The 19,514-nt window shown below is 33.5% G+C and overlaps 4 protein-coding genes across 4 annotated transcripts; 3 read left to right on the top strand and 1 right to left on the bottom strand.

The window, feature by feature from the left end:
* The first annotated feature begins 168 nt into the window (after nucleotides 1-168).
* Nucleotides 169-5,004, top strand: LOC136985854 (protein FAM200C-like). The gene is made up of 3 exons (XM_067283224.1): nucleotides 169-241; nucleotides 536-597; nucleotides 4,531-5,004. Exons 1-3 carry the CDS (start codon nucleotides 169-171, stop codon nucleotides 5,002-5,004), a joined length of 609 nt encoding a protein of 202 aa, XP_067139325.1.
* A 15-nt stretch (nucleotides 5,005-5,019) lies between these two features.
* On the top strand, nucleotides 5,020-5,598 carry LOC136985853 (zinc finger BED domain-containing protein 5-like). Its single transcript, XM_067283223.1, has one exon. It carries the CDS (start codon nucleotides 5,020-5,022, stop codon nucleotides 5,596-5,598), a length of 579 nt encoding a protein of 192 aa, XP_067139324.1.
* Nucleotides 5,599-7,671: 2,073 nt separating this feature from the next.
* Nucleotides 7,672-8,682, top strand: LOC136985852 (uncharacterized). The gene has a single exon (XM_067283221.1). It carries the CDS (start codon nucleotides 7,672-7,674, stop codon nucleotides 8,680-8,682), a length of 1,011 nt encoding a protein of 336 aa, XP_067139322.1.
* A 4,229-nt stretch (nucleotides 8,683-12,911) lies between these two features.
* Nucleotides 12,912-14,678, bottom strand: LOC136985851 (SCAN domain-containing protein 3-like). The gene has a single exon (XM_067283220.1). It carries the CDS (start codon nucleotides 14,676-14,678, stop codon nucleotides 12,912-12,914), a length of 1,767 nt encoding a protein of 588 aa, XP_067139321.1.
* Between the last annotated feature and the right edge of the window lie 4,836 nt (nucleotides 14,679-19,514).

The raw sequence follows: 19,514 nt of genomic DNA, 5'->3' as shown, positions 1-19,514 counted from the left end.
TCAAAGTTTTATAAGTAGCAAAAGCCCACCCTATGTGGAAACTAGAAACATTACAAAAAAACAGATGTAGTCATTTGAAAAGAATGGATCATTTAAAATTATGGGAAATAAATGTTGAATGTGGTGGAACTATTTTTGATAAGTATCATTTGATTGATTCTTGAACGTATGACCGCTTTGTCAAAGTACGACAAACAAGTGACCACAAGAAATTTACAGCAATGGGCTTTAGCTGCTGCTAGTCAGTTTCCTGATTTGCAATTTAAAGTGTCAAACCAGTGGGTGGATAAATTCAAATGAAGACACCACATTTGTCAATGAAAAATTACCAAATTTGTATCACAAAAAGAAGCATGTAGCATGGAAGATATCTAGGCCTCTTCAGAAACGTTTCGTATTCAAACAAAACGATTGATATCAAACTTTGATCTGTATTGATGATGAAGTCACTATCAAACAGGTATATAAAATTTTTAAGTATAAACCAAGTACTTCATAAACCATAACACTTATCATAATTTTCTTACATTTTCAGGATGTCAATACCAATCAAATTTCAACAGAACATTAATGGAAAAAGGAAGTAAAACAGTGTTTGTAAGTACACAAGATATGAACAAGGTTTCACACACATACACAGCACAATATTATCCAGAAAATTATTACCATATGTTTATATTTGTTTACAAAAGCCTACAGGTAAATTTGGGCCAAAAATAAAGAGAAACATGGAAGAATATATAAAAATATATACAAATGTTACCGTCACATCAACAAAATCAGGAAACGTGCCACAAACAAAGCCAACTGACCTCATCTGCCTCCTACAAGATTTACCGACCTTGCCACGATCTATGACTGTCCTGGACTTCAAATCTATGTACCCTTTGATGGAGCTCCCCCTATCTTTTGCTCCCTTACAGATTTTCTATTTAATCTAATTCAAGACGGCATGCTACACAAACAGATACTCAAGGTGGCCCATCTCGTGTTACAACTCCGTGTTTAAGTTTGACGGCACTGTTTACCGACAGAAGAGAGGTGTACCAATGGGTAGCCCAATGTCAGGGGACCTCTGTGAAATGGTCGTCAGGCAACTTGAGAATAAGGTCCTCCCACCTTTCCTTCCTAACATTCTACTCTATAGAACAGCAGTTCCCAACCAGTGGTCCGCAAGAGCTAAAATATGGTCCGCGAAAGATTTAAAACTTTTATTTATTTTAAATTATTAGTTCCCTTGTTACGTGGGCCCGCCCGGGCGGATCAGCGCTGGTGAGTGCGCACTGGTGAGTAGGTAGTGACCAGGAAAGGGCAAGTGATTGACGTAACAGTATGGTACAAACCAGTCAGCCAATCGTATGCTTTCTTCTGTGTTGCTCAGTGGTGTCAGCGATCCTATTTAGCTGTCCCCGCGTTTCTTTATGCAGCGCTCGAGAAGCGCTTTACAGCGAACACACTGAAACTGGATTTTAATTGGCCAACATTGCGTGTGACGTCATTTCACTACACTTTCGCTGCATAAAGAAACGTGGCCTGTTTAGTGGTTTGACCGGATAAGTAGTGAACTGACCGTCAACATTCTTATCAATATATGATTTATGTAAAAGAGGTAAGTACACACTTTTCTATGTTAAACTCTTTTAATCGCAAGTAGGTATTACAAAAGGTTGGTTGGTTGGTTGGTTAAAGTTTATTGGCACAAGGGCCACATAGGCCAAGCTGCGCCACAACTTATGGTATATATATGTACATAAATAACAATAAAAATGAACAAAACAAAAAACAAAAACCAATAACAAAAATATACAACAGTTAAACTGTGTATAACAACAACATGTATATGGATATAAATAAATAAATAATTAAATTTCTTTATAAATATTTGTAACTTTTAGAAAGTTCAATAATTTATCAACATTTGGCCTCTGGCCCAAAATCTCGTTAAAACTTGCATTTCCAAAATGCTGCCTACGAATCCGTTCAGAGGCGATGCAATTGCTCAGTATGTGCTTAACACTTACATTACAGTTGCAATACTGACATACAGGCTGGTCATCACCCTTCAAAAGGTATTGATGAGTCAGTCGAGTATGTCCAATTCTCAAACGAGTAAGAATGACCTCAGATCTCCTGTCATAAGGTTTCTTCTGTGTCCAATTTTCTATCACAGGTTTGATCTCGTGTAGTTTATTGTGGACTTGTGCGTTCCACACATTTTGCCATCTCTCCTCTAGTCGTTTTTTAACAACTAGCTTCAAGTCACCTCCTTCAATATGCATTGTATGCTGAGAAGGACTTGCTGACTTTGCAGCTGCGTCAGCTTCTTCATTCCCTCTTATACCTACATGGCCTGGGACCCAACAAAATTTTATAGAGAAATTCCTCGCAAAAAGATGGCAAATCAGCTTACGAATTTTAATCACTATGGAGTGAAAACTAGGTTCATACGAGATCAAAGCCTGAAGTGCACTAACTGAGTCAGTGTAAATCACGCAGCAACGATGACCTTTCCTATTTATATACTTTAGGGCTAAATAAATAGCCTGCAACTCCGCAGTAAAAATGGAAGAATTCGGTGCTATTTGTTCTGCCACGATTTCATCCTGGCAAACAAAGGCTAAGCCAACATAGTCATCCGATTTAGATCCATCGGTGTATATAGGAATTAAATTCCTGTCACGATGTTGAATTTCTGCGAAGTGCTGTCTATAAACGTAGTCTGGGGTGGTTTCTTTTAGAAACTGCTTTAAGCTTAAATCAACGTTTATCACAGGAATTGACCAAGGTGATATATTATCGACCTCGACCTGCGAAATGTTGCTTGTGTCCAGGTCAATCGTGCTGCTTACATTCTCCATTCTTATGTCAAATGTAGGGACACTACTTGGGCGAGCTGCAAATAATCTCCTCAGCTGACTATCTGAACAATCAGCTAAAAGTTTATTTTGAGATCTCTGTTTAATGTAATAAAAAAGAGACAACTGTTCTCTCCTAAGAGATAGTGGAGGCTCATGAGCATCCACATACAAACTTTGTACAGGAGAAGTTCGAAATGCACCAGTGCACAAACGCAATGCTTGATGGTGGATTGGATCCAGCATCCGAAGAGTAGATTCACGTGTAGAGCCATACACAACGCATCCATAGTCCAGCTTAGAGCGAACAAGGGCCCTATAAATCCTGAGCATAGAACATTTGTCTGCTCCCAGGATGAGCAGCACAATACCTTTAACAGGTTTAAAGCTTTTAAACATCTACTCTTCAAATTGCGCAAGTGTGGTAAGAACGTATTACAAAAGGGAATATAGGTGTGAGTATACCTATGTAGACTACGTATGTATTACAAAAGGCTCACAACAGTTAGGTATTCAACGAAATGTAGTGTGCCTAATTAGAAAATCACATTACAAAGCAATATGCAATTAAAAATAAAGATAATAAAAGTATATTTACTATTATAATAAATAAACTGATAAAGTTATTTAAAACTACTTTCTGATGTCGAAAAAGACATCCAATAGTTTCTTAATTTAACTGATTTGGATAGATTTTATTATATATATGTTTAATTAAGTCGGGGGTTGGAAATTGCAATAAAAATGTCATTTTTGAGAAATATTTTAAAATATTTAGAAATATAAGGCCAGCTAGTATTCACCCTACTTTTGACCTTTCACCTCCTGAGACTTCTATGGAAATGTCGTGGGAAGACGACACCAGATGTTCTCAAGGTAATAGAGCTGTAAACAATGACTCATCAGTGTCGGATTTCACAGAAAGGCGAGACAAAAAAAATAATAATAATAATAATAAACTTTGAAGCTTTCTCTTCAAAATTAATGCATTCTTTTCGTTTTTTTTTCAGTTTTAAGTATTTGTTATGTTTAATTAAAAATCCCTGAATCAAAATATACAAACGGGTTAAATTTATTATGAAAAAATACATTATTTTTACGCTTTTGCTTGTTATATTTGATTACATTTTTGTTTTATTTTCAGAAAATGGCACCTAAGAGAAAATACGATAATAGTTACATTAAATTTGATTTACTTCGATAGAACGTAATGGAGAAATAAAACCACAGTTGCGTTATATGTGCAACCGTTGTAGCGAACGAAGCCTTGAAGCCAGCGAAATTAAAACGCCACTCAAAAACAGTCCATCTTAATTTCTCTGACCGACCACCAGAATTCTTTGAAGGAAAATTAGAGAATTTAAAAAAAAATTGAAACTTGGGCCTAGTGGTACAAGATTTGCGTCATCGGAGAAAACATTAGTAGCATCGTTTTGAAATATCAAAATTGATAGCACAATCAAAAAAGGCTCATACAACAGGAGAAACATTAGTGAAGCCTTGTTTGATAAAAGCTGTTGAAGAAGTTTTAGGGTTAGAAGCCAAAAAAAAAAAAAAAAACAAGATATACCTCTATCGAACAACACTGTGAAAGCTCGAATTGAACTGATGTCAAATGATATTAAAGAGCAACTTGTTTCAAAAATTAAAAAAATCACCATGTTTCGCTTTGCAGTGTGGTGAATCAACTGACATTTCTAATTGTTCTCAGTTACTTGTATTTGTCCACTTTTTAGATAATGACAACATAATCAAAGAAGAATTATTGTTTTCTCAGGAATTGGAAACGACATCAAAAGGTATCCATGTCATGAACATAACTGAATATTTTCAGAAACATAACATTATGTGGGAAAAGCTAGTTGTTTCCTGTACAGATGGCACTCCAGCAATGTTAGGATCACGTTCCAGTCTAGCAACGTTAATAAGACAGAAGAATCCTTCAGTATTAACAATGCATTGTATCATACATCGCCAGGCATTAGCTTCCAAGACTCTTCCCAAATGCCTTAATAATACAATGCAATTGGCCGTAAAAATGGTAAATGTTATCAAAAGCAGCGCCTTAAATACACGCATTTTTCAAAAACTATGCAGTGAAATAGACACTGACCATGAGAACCTTCTCTTTCACACAGAAGTTCGTTAGTTGTCGAAAGGTAACATGCTGGGAAGATTACACGAACTCAGAGGAGAGGTTGAGTTGTTTCTAGGTGAGAAAAAAATGAATGACCTACTAGAGCAGTTTTCTGATCTGACATCTCAGATACATTTGGCTTATCTTGTGGATATTTTCACACACTTAAATAAGTTGAACTTGCAATTGCAAGGTTCCGGAAACAGACATTTAGAAGGCGTTGCAAATATATTTATCTTTGAAGATAAACTTCGTGCCTTTATTTGCAAATTTCAATTATGGATAGGTAAAATTGGTGAAGACAATTATTCTGCATTCGAGACATTAAAAGCACTCATTGATGATAAAAAGTATGACACGATTAGGGCAAACATACAAGAAAACATCAAGAGTCATCTGCAAATGTTGGCTGATGAATTCAATCGTTACTTCCCAGAATATAACAATACAGAAGCTAACGTTGACCAAAAACTGATTCGCAACCCTTTTAGCACTATTGTTGAAAAAGTTGCAGAAGAAATCCAGGAACAGCTTATTGAATTCCAAAATGATAGGAACTGTAAGGATGCATATGAATCTGAACATTCTGGAGCAGTTTTGGCGTAAAAAAGCAATTTCATACACTAAAATTCGAGAAATTGCCTCGTGCTATCTTATGCTTTTCTCCACAACTTATTTATGTGAACAAGGGTTTTCTGCTTTGCTGGTAATTAAAAACAAGTGCAGGAATTGATTGAAAGTAAGTGATGATATGCGTGTATCTTTGAGCAGTAATATTAGCCCCAGAATTATCGAACTTGTACAGAAAATGCAAGCTCAAAAATCACATTAATACAAACTAAATTTAATTTTTACTAAAAATGTTGTTTTCTATTATAATAGTACTGTTAAAGCATGTTACTTGAGTTTAACGATTACTTATGTTAAAAGTTTTGATTAAAGTTTATTTTTAGATTGACACAGTGTATTTTTCTTAAACCTTGTGGTCTGTGATGACAACAATGAAATCAAAGTGGTCCCTGGTCAGAAAAAGGTTGGGAACCATTGCTCTAATAGAACAAAATTTCCTTCATTCTGTGCTAGTTCCTTTTGGACAGTCTCCAGAGTATAACATTCTGCTTGCTCTTCTCTTAGTTTCTGTGCATTTGAGTTTCCAAGCATTACACTCTCCTGATTGCTTTCATCCCCTACCTCTATAATAGCACTCCAACAGGGAGTAAATTCTCTATAGTAAGTATAAACTCAAAAGAACAAGCATTTGAATTTAAGGACATTATGTTAAAAATAATAAAATACATGAATAAATAAATACAGTAAATAAATATCAATAATTAAACTAGTACTGGAAAGATAAACTATTAAAAAACAAAAACCGTAATGTTTCCAGCAATAAAAACTATTTAATAATAACGTTTTCGACTGTTTTAAACAGCCATCATCAGTTACAACGAACTTAAACAAAAAAGAATGCAGAAAAAATAGAACACAAGCAATACAAATATTTAAAATTCAAAAATAATTCCAAAGTAAAAAATGCCGTCGTATATTAGAAACTAACAAAACTGCGCATGCGCTAAATATCGTAGTAAGAATAAAAATAAAAACAAATAACAAAAATACTTCCGCAAAAATATTTCTATTACAAGAAAAGAAACGTTATGCATTTCGGTAAAACGACTTCCATGCCGTGGATAAAGCATCTGCATCCCTATGGTTAATGCAACCCGTGTTAACGTGGGCTTTGTATATTTCCAGCTTTTCTAGATGTTTCAGCATTTGTTTGTTGGTCGTGGCCCTAATAATAGATGCTTTGTCCCAATGAACGTCGACATCTTGATGCTTAGCGAAAGCTGCTAGCACAGTAGAATCTAAGCTCTTATTGATGGAGTATCTATGCTCCTTAAGCCTCTGCTTTAAATGTCTCATAGTTGCACCAACGTATACCAGATCTGTGTTAAATCGGCGATCTTTTAAAGGTATAGAATATACCCCCGTCTTAAAACTCTGGTTTTCTTTCTTCTTGTCGTTTCTTAATAATCGATATACTGTAGGATTACGCCGATACAACACCTTCATGTTGTTATTTCTGGCTACTTTCTTAATCATCGTGTGCAAGAATGGAAAATAATTGAGAATCACTTTTCTTCCTTGATTCATAGGAGGAAGCTGCCGATTTTTTGCCTTCCGAAATTTGTCGATAAGCCCATCAATCTCCTTACTCCGATATCCGTGTTGTAATGCTGTAGTGCGGATGTAATCTAACTCCTTGTAGGTGTCAATAACACTGGTGCAATGTGTGTGAGCACGTTTGATCCAGGCATGAAAAGCTGCATACTTAAAATTCATAGGATCGAAAGAATTTTTTGGTATAATAATGGGCTGATAGCTGGGTTTTCTATAAACGTCCGTCCATATTTGACCCTCCTTGCATGTGATTGAAAGATCAAGGAAATTTACATTAGAAGCACTTTCTTGGTCCAGCGCTAAAGTCAAACCATACGGGTTTTTGTTGATTTCTTGAAGGAACTGCAGAGCGCTACTATTGTTTTTCCAAAGGATGAAAACATCATCAACATATCTTGCATATAAAACGATTTGATGTTGAAAGAAGGGTATGACTTTGTTTTCCAAGCGACGTAAACAAGCTCACATAAAATAGAGGTACCTATAGGGAGCCCTATGTCCTCTATTTTATGTGAGCTTGTTTTACGTCGCTTGGAAAACAAAGTCATACCCTTCTTTCAACACCAAATCATTTTATATGCAAGATATGTTGATGATGTTTTCATCCTTTGGAAAAATAATAGTAGCGCTCTGCAGTTCCTTCAAGAAATCAACAAAAACCCGTATGGTTTGACTTTAGCGCTGGACCAAGAAAGTGCTTCTAATGTAAATTTCCTTGATCTTTCAATCACATGCAAGGAGGGTCAAATATGGACGGACGTTTATAGAAAACCCAGCTATCAGCCCATTATTATACCAAAAAATTCTTTCGATCCTATGAATTTTAAGTATGCAGCTTTTCACGCCTGGATCAAACGTGCTCACACACATTGCACCAGTGTTATTGACACCTACAAGGAGTTAGATTACATCCGCACTACAGCATTACAACACGGATATCGGAGTAAGGAGATTGATGGGCTTATCGACAAATTTCGGAAGGCAAAAAATCGGCAGCTTCCTCCTATGAATCAAGGAAGAAAAGTGATTCTCAATTATTTTCCATTCTTGCACACGATGATTAAGAAAGTAGCCAGAAATAACAACATGAAGGTGTTATATCGGCGTAATCCTACAGTATATCGATTATTAAGAAACGACAAGAAGAAAGAAAACCAGAGTTTTAAGACGGGGGTATATTCTATACCTTTAAAAGATCGCCGATTTAACACAGATCTGGTATACGTTGGTGCAACTATGAGACATTTAAAGCAGAGGCTTAAGGAGCATAGATACTCCATCAATAAGAGCTTAGATTCTACTGTGCTAGCAGCTTTCGCTAAGCATCAAGATGTCGACGTTCATTGGGACAAAGCATCTATTATTAGGGCCACGACCAACAAACAAATGCTGAAACATCTAGAAAAGCTGGAAATATACAAAGCCCACGTTAACACGGGTTGCATTAACCATAGGGATGCAGATGCTTTATCCACGGCATGGAAGTCGTTTTACCGAAATGCATAACGTTTCTTTTCTTGTAATAGAAATATTTTTGCGGAAGTATTTTTGTTATTTTGTTTTTATTTTTATTCTTACTACGATATTTAGCGCATGCGCAGTTTTATTAGTTTCTAATATACGTCGGCATTTTTTACTTTGGAATTATTTTTGAATTTTAAATATTTGTATTGCTTGTGTTCTATTTTTTCTGCATTCTTTTTTGTTTAAGTTCGTTGTAACTGATGATGGCTGTTTAAAACAGTCGAAAACGTTATTATTAAATAGTTTTTATTGCTGGAAACATTACGGTTTTTGTTTTTTAATAAATATCAAATAGTACATGTAAAATTAATAAAATTAAAATCCCATGAATAAATATTCGTTAATAAAATGACCAGATAATTAAATTTTGTAAATCGACTGTCTACATTAGACTGATTGTCCGCATCCTTATGGTTGCGGCACTTCAAATTTTTGTGAGCCTTATAAATTTCTAATTTTTCTAGATAACCCATAGTATGTATATTACATACGGGTCTGATAACTTTTGCTTAAACTGAGTTTACTTGTATGCGCCACATTGCTGTGATTTTTCTCAATTGCGTACTTATGTTCCCTGACTTTTCGTTGTAAATTACATCCAGTGGCACCCACATAGACCAGTTTTGATTCAAAATGTTGGTCATCTATTGGGATGAAGATCCCTGAAACAGAATTGTGGTTATATGGTTTTTTTCATCATTCCTTAGAATTTTGAAAATTGTTGGGTAGCGTTGATATACCAAGGTGATATTATAAGTGTCAGCTGCTTTCCTGTGTATCTTTCTTAAAGTCAGGATAAAATTTAATACAACCCTTAGTATCTGGTTCACTGATATATGCTTAGATTTTGACGTTTGGAAGGTTGCAATCAAATTTTGCACCATTTTAATTGGTTAAGTCTGTTGTTTTGCAATTCTTTAGATGTAATTCAGCTCCATTATGGTGTCATGGATGTTGGTGTAATGGGTAATACCAGGGGTGGGCAAGCAAGAGTTCAGTAGGAGCCGAAATGTAGGTTTTGCAAAATGCATGAGAGCCGCAGTTTTATACTGTCGTGGCAGATAGTATGGTAAGGCACGCAATTTTATTATATAATATAAATATAATATAAAACAAATATTGAATTTTTTTAATAAACATATTTTCACAAAATTATAAAAATAAAATTGTAAAAATAATAATAAAAAACAGAAATTAACACTTTCAGCAAGAGCCGCATGTAACTCGAAAAGAGCCGCATTTGCCCATGCCTGGTATATACTCTTATCATCAATGACCTAAAAACTGATAATTTGATGTGACAAGGATCTACAGAGTTGTACAGTATTAAAATAAGTTGAAAATGTAGTTTTCTATATACCTTGATACAAATTTCTCCAGATTTACAAATGATGGAAATGTCCAAGAAGTTTATCATTGTTTCACTTTCTTCATCTACTTGTAGGAGCAACCATAGGAGTTGTTGTAGATTGCTTTTAAAATCTGTTGTAGGTTTCATTTTTCCCACCACAAAATGAAGACATCATCAACATATCTAGCGTATAAGATGATGAGAAGTTGGAACTTGTTTTCCAACCAGCATACTATCAACTTACAAAATATTGCTCATAGGCACATCCCTTCCTTGTAAATATACCACATTCTCAAATTCAAAGAATGACATATAACATATTAGATGCGCAAGCTCCAGTATAGGTTTGTGATGTTTATGTGCCTTTTCAATGTTGGTAAACAGGAAATCTCTTATTGCACAAAAGCAAGGAAGTATTTTTATGGACGGTTATAGTGATTTAAAGTCCAAAACCATCATATATTAATCATCTACCAGCAAAAGCAGTGTTGAGTCATTCTATAAATTACATTGAGTTATTGATGGAAAATGGATGGTAAGTGCCTTTAGTGTGGTAGAACCTGACTAGTTTTTTGATCAAAAATGTTGGAGAATTACATTTCTTGAATTGCTGGATGTATTTGGTTTCATGGCTTGTGAAACTTGACAAATGCAAAAATCTGCAGAGTATGCACGGATCATGGAGTGGTGCATATGTAATAGCCGTGCCAACAGAGTGAAAATGAACCTTTTAACCCTTTGCTGCAAAGATTCCAAAAAAATTGTTGGGAGTACATGGTTGTAATATATTCTCTTAATTTCTCATTTCATGTTAATCTTTTGAGCAACACCACATCCTTTGACTTATCCGCTTTCACAAGCGCCACGTTATTTTGTTCTGACCCCCAGCACGATTTGTATACAGTCAAACCTGTTTTTATGCGGTCTTTTTTTGTGCAATTTTTATTTGTGCGATTTTTTAATGCGAATTTTTAGTTTGTGCGATTTTTTATTTGTGCGGTATAGTTGGCGACTAGTCTCGTGCGATTCGTCATGTCTCACGTTGACTTATTATAGCTAAATAAACTTATTATAGCATAAATGCACTTATTATAGTAATATTATTGCATGAATATGCAAAAAATGAAATTATTTACTTTTTAAGTCAACAAAACACCACCTGGACAAAAATATGTAAAACAGACGATAGACCAGACGATGCAGTCAAGTGCTGACATCTGTTGTCAATAAATTCTATTTCGTACGGTTTTGAGTTATTTTCTATGTGAGACTTTTTTATGCAGTCCCTGTTGACCGCATAAAAAAAATATTTTTTTTAATTGTGTTGCAAAAACTATTTTTTACAGCCATTCGTGAAGTTTCGTGCAATTTTTTTTTATGTGTTTTTTTTAATGCGGTCCCTATCCACCGCATAAAAACAGGTTTGACTGTATATTGTTCCAAAAACGATTTGTCAGAAGTACCGTATATCTTGGCAGATAAGACGATAGTTGAACCATAAAAAATGGCCCTGAAAATCTGGGGTTGTCTTATAGGACAGATACAAAAAAATTAGATTGAAATTTATACAAAATTAAAACCATTATAAAAAGACAGACAAACCGTAATTATTTACTAGAAGAGAGTAGGGTATGTGCAAAATAGAATAGCCCATGGGATGTTTTTGTAAATAGGCAAGGTCATTACCTGAATGCCTGAATTAGCGCGAATGTTTGCAAAGATCGCCAGATGCAAGAAAATAAAATTTGTTCATTCAAAAAATTACAAATAGGACATAATTCCATATATGCAATACAGTATTATTATTCAGATAATGATTGCTGATATAAACGAAATTCATAGGCCGTTGATAGTTTGGGGGTCGTCTTATAGGGTAAATATATGCTAAAACTATAAAACTTCGACAAAGATTTATACATTGTCTTATCTAAGGTTGTTTTATCTGCCGAGATATACGGTAATCCTTTCTTAGTGTCTTGTTTGCAAAGTAGTTTTCCATCAAAAAAAATCTTGACTTGTGTCATTCATATTTTTAGTGATTATTTCAATGTCTTATATGAAGGTTTCCAGCTGAGGCAAAGGGTTAAGAGCATAGACAGGGCCAAATTTTTAACACCCAAAATGCATTGCATAGGTCTGATTTTTTATTTTAATTTTATTAATTTTATATGTACTTGTTGTTATTTATTTATTGTATTTATTTATTCATGTATTTTATTAATTTTAATGTAACAATCTTAAATTCAAATGCTTGTTTTGAATTTATACTTAAATTTTTTTATTATTCTATTCCATTATCTTCTGTAACTGTGGAAGATCAGTGAATCTGATTGAAAAAAACATTCTTAATTTTTATTAAATTTGTTGCAGGATTTATATGGGTGTAAATTTTTTATGTATCCTTGTCATGTACAGTTTATTATGTAACAACTGTATAACAACTGAAGAGAGATGATATGAGTCCAAAATGCATTTTGTTAAAAGCGCTTAAAGAATAAAGAGAGCTATAACAAACAGAAGTTGTCATGATAAGTTTGGGAAAAACAGCACTAAATGGTCGCTGAAATAATAATCTAAATCAGTGTTTCTCAACCTTTTTGGACCAAACACCCCCTTTGTAAGACCCGCTTCTTAATTCGCCCCCTATAAATTTTAACTGATAAAAATTGTACGATAATCCCTAATATAAGGTAGATTACATTAGGCGTTAGTAAGATATATCCAAAGAAATTTGAAAGGAACAATAGTAGAATAACATTTATTAGTTATAAATTTAATTTAATTTACAAAAAAAGTAAGATACATAAAGTAATGTGTTTTAATTTTAACATAACAAAGAAATAATAAACTAAATGAAATTTTAATGAGAACCTTGAGGTTGGTGATCTTGACAAAGTTTAATAATATTGGGTTCTAATTTTGACAGATATAATCTTAAGTCACCTTGTTGGCAAATGTTGAGGCGATTTCTTTGCTTAGTCAGCATTTGAGAAACCGCACTAAAACCCTTTTCCACTAGGTATGACGTTGGAAATGCCATGATTAATAGTCTTATTTCTATCCATAGTCTCTGAAATGTGTTAGTACTGCTAATTTTTATCCAAAATTCTTCTAAAGTACTATGTTCAAATGAATGTTTCGCTTCTACATTTGCCTGCAAATCTATTAATATTTCTTGAATGTGCGAAGGAGCATTAGTAGGATCAGCACTAAATGGATTAATAACCCAATCAGGAATATGAATATTTTCAACATCTTTAAACCGAAGTTTCATATCTACAATTAGGCTTTCCAAATGCTTATAATAAACTGCAATATTTTCGTCCTGTACAATTATATTACTTAAACAGGGAAATAAAGAAAAATCTTTTCTACCCATGTTATTTTTATAGAGACTTAATTTATTTATAAAACCAATAATTAAACTTTTCACTTTAATTATGGTCACATTGTTTCCTTGCAGTTTCAAAAGTAATTCATTTATTTTTGCATATATATCTGCCAAATAAGCTATGTCACTCTTTAAAACAGATATCTCCATTGGAAAATTATAATTTGTTGATTCTAAATAACTAATGACTGTATCAAATAAGTTGAACATTCTTCTGAGGCAACTTCCTTTAGATAGCCACCTGACCTCCGTGTGCAATAATAGGCGCTCATATTCTTCATCATTTTCATGGCAAAGTTGCCGAAATAATCTATCATTAAGTGGGTGTGCTTTTATTTTGTTAATTATTGATTTTACTAAATTCATTGTTTCATGTAATCTCCCGCCAATGGATTTGGCAACCAAGTGTTGCCTATGAATTATACAATGAATTGTAAAGATATTTGGATTTTCTTCCTTCAACATGGTTAGAAAACCACGATGACGTCCTACCATCGAAGGGGCACCATCCGTTGCACAGGCCAATATATTTTTCAAAGGAATTTGTTTTTCATCAAAATACGTTTTAAAACATTCATATATTGATGTGCCTTTCGTATCAGTGACTAAATGTCTGCAGAATAACATTTCTTCGATGATTTTTGAATCCTTTATGTACCTAACATAAGCCATTAATATTGCATCACTATCCCGTACACTACTCTCATCCAACTGTATAGTGAACTCTCGTGTTTGGAGATCCGCAGTTAGTTGATTTTCGACATCATTGGCCATTTCACTAATCCTTCTTGATATGGTATCATTACTTAATGGAATCATTGACAAAATATTGGCTGGATCTGCTGAAGTCATGGTAAGAACTTCCTTTATAACCGGTAATAATAATTTCTCTCCAATATTATGAGGTTTCGCATTTTGAGCTATTATACGTGAAATCTTATATGACACCTCCAATCCCTTATTTATATTTGTGGTTGCTGTTTTGAATACATCCGTTATTTTATTTCTTTTGGTAATCATCGTTTTTAAATTTTCGAAATATTCAATGTCTTTGTCCTGCTTGTCGGGATGTTTTCTTTTTAAATGTTCAATCATCCGGGATGGTTTCATTGCTTCATTAGAAAATACCTGATTGCACAGCAAACACATTGGAAGTTGGCTATTTTGTGGCGAAGAAATAAAACCAAACTTTACATATTCAACAGAATATTGCCGGCATTTCTTTTTCTGGGGCATTTTTAGAGGTTGATCTATAATTCAAATTTTAAAAAAATCAGTTTTAAATATATAAAAAATAAGTAAAATTGAAAATATTTATTTACTCAATGGGTAGAGGAGAACTGCCATATGCGTACCACTTAATTTCAAATGCGATTTATATATTATTTAGTAATAATTTATAGGAATATTATAATTTGAAACCAATCTATAACTACCGAAGTTGCTAATTGACCACAATTTTTTAATTATTATTGATAAATATTTGTGATATAATCATTTTTCCAAGACAATGCATACAGTATGCTTTCGGATACCGGTATCCTAAAGCGTATCTATATGAAAATAGTACTTCTTGAATAAGTTTATATGTAAGTAAACCATTTTATTCACAAAAATATATCTTATAAAGAAAGCTCAGAAAACTCACCTGATTTCTTCAATCTCTTATAATTCACAACAAAACAATTATTGTAACGGAATTTTTGTTCCTACTTTATCGATTTAATTAGAACTTACAATATAAAGCCTTTGTTTAGAAATAAATGACCTAATACGCATTAGGTGACCAGTATGCATATGGCAACTCTCTCCTATAAGTAGTAATTAACTTACCTATGATATACGGAACAAAATGAAATACGTTTATTTTAAAAATAATGCAAATATCATATATGGCGAGAGCACAACAGATCACATTAAAATTCAAATTTAATAATACTCATTACTGACTGCTCGACCAAATGATTGAAATCGTTGCACACGCAAAGCGAATCTAAGACATGCGCACTAGGGATTGCAATACCGGACTGTACGATGCGACTTTGTATTCACAGTCCAATTAATTTTGCCCGTTAGGGAGACATATAAAACATTGAATATACATTGTAGCAATTAAATACCAAAGGATAACAATATTGTTTTACAAAATGTTTTATTCGCTTCTTTCGCAACGCAATATAAAAATGCAGCGGCCCATCACTGCAAGCGGGTATTCAAAATGATTTCGCCCACGCAAAATGACTATCGCCCCCCAAAAGCGTATAGTCAAATAATCGCCCACTGTAAGTTTTCGATCGCCCCCCAGGGGGCGATATCGCCCAGGTTGAGAATCACTGATCTAAATAAATGAGATGTTTATGATTGAGGGAAAATAGAGTTATTGTGCACAAGAATCTCAATAAAGGGAAGGTGCCATGTTAGAAGATGATAGATCAAGCGTAGCTAGCGAGATAGCTCAGGCAGGACACAGTCAAGTGGGCAATGGCAAATGGGTGAAGGACAACTGGGCTACTGCTAACTGAGCACCAGACATCTGAGAGACAGAATAGGAGATGAATAATACACAAATTATAAAATTTGTTTTATAAAAATCAGCATTATTTTCTATTGATCTACTATATCATAAATTTCAATAATTTTTTTAAGAAACAAGTTAAAAAAACAATTTTGTAATTAAAAAACATATTTATACATGTTACATACATTATTTATTTCTACGAGTAAATAGAAAAGTCTCAAAGGACAGTTGATATCTACCCCAAAATTAACAAATATACATAAAAACAAAGACAAGAACTACATAAAATTAAAAATACATTACATTATACATTAAATGCAATAAAAATTAAAACAAAAAAGTATAAATGTTCTTCGAAAGAATCTGTTTTCAAAGAACCGCTTTTCTTCTTTTCTTTGATGTACTTTGTTAACCGTTTCTGATGTACAACAATTAATAATGCTATGGTACGTTGTTCCAAAACATTTGCTTTTCCTAAGTTGAAAGCAACTCTTAACTCGTAGTTTATAACTTAATCATCCAACCATCAGCCAAATTAATCAAGAATTATTACGCTATATTCTTTTCTTCCAGACTGTTCTAAAATCATATTAAATTTATAGTTCCTGCTTTCGATAAGAGATGGCACCTAATGTCTATCTCTAATTTCTAATTCTTAATTGTAGTGTAATATTGCCTGATGGTTGGATGATTAATAATACATTGAGTTATTGAGATGTTTATATGTTCATAACTTATAACTCGTACCTCATAAGTCTTAACCATATTTATATATATTTACCAATAATTACAAAAAAAAATACATAAATAAAAAATATACACAATTTTTAAGTTTTTGTCACCCAGATGATAGTCATCTAGTTAACCATCATTGACTATCGCTTATTGTGAATTGCCCAGTTGTCATGTATCGTACCTGCTCAGGCAGTTCAGAGACTGCCACCTCCATTAAAAGTAGGTAATGAAGGTATAGATAATAAATAGCATTAGATAGCTACACACCTAAATATAAGAAGCCCAGTAGTTCAGGAAGCAACATTTTGTCAGTGATAGGCTCAGAGGCTGCAGTCACATATAACATGTTCAAGCTCGGTGACAATGAGAAAAGGCTGACCGTTATAAAAATTAGAGCCTGGATTCACGACAGCATCACATCACAATGTTCACCAAAAGATGCAACATGACAAAAATTTGTATTCACAAAACTTGCTAAACCAATAATGTTGTAAGTAGACATTGTTATATTATGAGAGTGGATTATCCTAAGTCAAGGCAATTCAAAATGGTCACCAAGTATTAAGCTCTCTTGATCAACAAATTACACAATTCATCAAAAATTTATCATTTACCTCGTCTATCAATCAAAGACATTTTGCAAACGTAATTAATCTTACTATCGAATGTCGAGAGAAACAATTTTAGTTTAATCGAAGAAACGAAACCTCGTTTGGAAAGACGTACACACGTATAGCATAATATTCTCTTAATCGTGTTAAAATTATAAATAGAAAATTGTAATAATGAATTACATAGAAATTTTACTAACCTTTTTTCTTTGAAACGCCTTTGTAATCTCTCCATTTACGTCAAATTTCATCTATGCTTCCACATACATTAATTTGTGAAGAAGCAAAGTGTTAGTAATCTCTAACAATTTTTCTTTATTGTAGAACTAATTGGACATGGGAACGTAGTGCAATGTCATTCCAAGTTCATTGATAGCACATTTTAAAAATCCACTCAAGCAATTACAAGTGAAACAACTCAACGCTTATTCTGCAGGCAAGATGGATGTGTAAGACAAAGTTGCAGGGACTTGTAAAGTTGGTAAATGCCAAATGAACATAACATTTCTAGTTGTCAAGAGAAATGTTATAACCTGAGTAGACAAGCAGATATCTAAGCTGGATTAATAAAGTGAGTATTCACAGTAGGGTCGATACCCAAAGACAGTGTTTTAGGGGGTTTGGGAGAATAAGGAACTTTGTAAAACTTTGGACTTTTAACAAAGTCTGTCATATTCAATTTATCTATCAAGAAGAATACTTTACACATTGTGACTACTAGTGAAACAGAAGCTAGACATGGACGTAATCAGTCCTATCACAGACCCAACACCTGCAGTCAACCGTATTATGACTGTTCATCAAAAAGACAGGATTCACATACATATTAATCTGACTTGAACAAGCAAATTCTGAGATGTCACTACTCCCTGCAGGATATTAAAAAAATTGCAGTTAGGATTCGTCGTTCAAGATACTTCATTATTGGATTGATGGATTACTTAGTCACAACCATAAAGTGAGAGATAATGCCGATCAACTTGAAAATAAATAAATACAGCATTCACCTAATCTAACCAATGCCAGAGACAGCATTAGTCAAGCCAGAAAAGTCAATGAATTAATAATTATACAACAGTTGCAACAATGGTAGACTTTCAAAGCAGAAATAACACATTTGTTGAAAAAATTCTTTACTTATAAAGATGAACTATCATATTATGACTGGTTGGCCATTCTTTATAATACTGTCAAACCTGTCTCATTACGTAAGAAATATTTGCAACAAATACGTCACGGCCATCCGGGAATACAGAGCAGTCTGAATCATGTTATAGTAGTAGTTTTCTGGCCAAATATAACAGCCAACATTATCATTTATACTAAGCAGTGTCTTACATGCAAAATTCACCAGAGCAATATTAATAAAAAGACAATAAAACTATATCGACCATTGCCAGATCAATTACGGCAAATCATAGCAAATAATCTATTCAAACTATAAAGAGTTGATTAGCTACTAACTGAAGATAGCTATTCGGGTTTCTACAATTTCTCAGTTCTGACAGACAAAAAGAATAGTTTGTTACTTTTGTTTGTTTGTTAATTAAATAGTGATATTAATATGTTTCATGCATATTTGTAAACAGTCAGTTTACATATTGTTATAGTTAGTTTTATAAAAATTATGTTTTTTAACCAGTAACAGAAGCAATTTTATCAGTGTACACAAATGTAACCACGTGGTCTCAAGCACTGTAACAAAGAAATAGTGACATAACTATAAAAAACTTTTTATGATTATTTAATATAGTGTTTTTTGTCGTTGTAATGGTTATTTATCAACTTATAAGCATTATGTTAGTAACAACATCAGAAGCATTCAAATTTTAATATTTTAGTGTGGTTACTATGTTTACACTTTTTAAATTTATTTATTTATAACAGGTATTTTATCGGATGATGTAACTGAGATTATTATTTGTGACTATTTTTTATTTTTTAGATTTTTCAATATGGCAAACAAGAAATACAACATGGAGCAGGATGCCAATGTCCTTTTAGAAATGCTAACTACAGGGGAAGTGTGAGATTTAGGGTGCGTTTACTTCTGAGCTAATTTTACTGTCAGCATGCTCAGCCTGTATACTTTTGTCCGAGCACCACGCTCATTGGCGTATACTTTAGAGCTATGTGACGTCATGTTTAGCGAAATTAGTAAGCTCGGAGTGCTAGCTAGTTCATTGTCGAGCTTAGCGTTGATTCAAC

Source organism: Centruroides vittatus, unplaced genomic scaffold (genome assembly GCF_030686945.1).
Source record: "Centruroides vittatus isolate TY-2023 unplaced genomic scaffold, ASM3068694v2 contig_98, whole genome shotgun sequence".
Taxonomy (NCBI): Eukaryota; Metazoa; Arthropoda; class Arachnida; order Scorpiones; family Buthidae; genus Centruroides; species Centruroides vittatus.
Note: the sequence above shows the minus strand (reverse complement) of the source record. Positions and strands in the feature narration are given on the sequence as shown.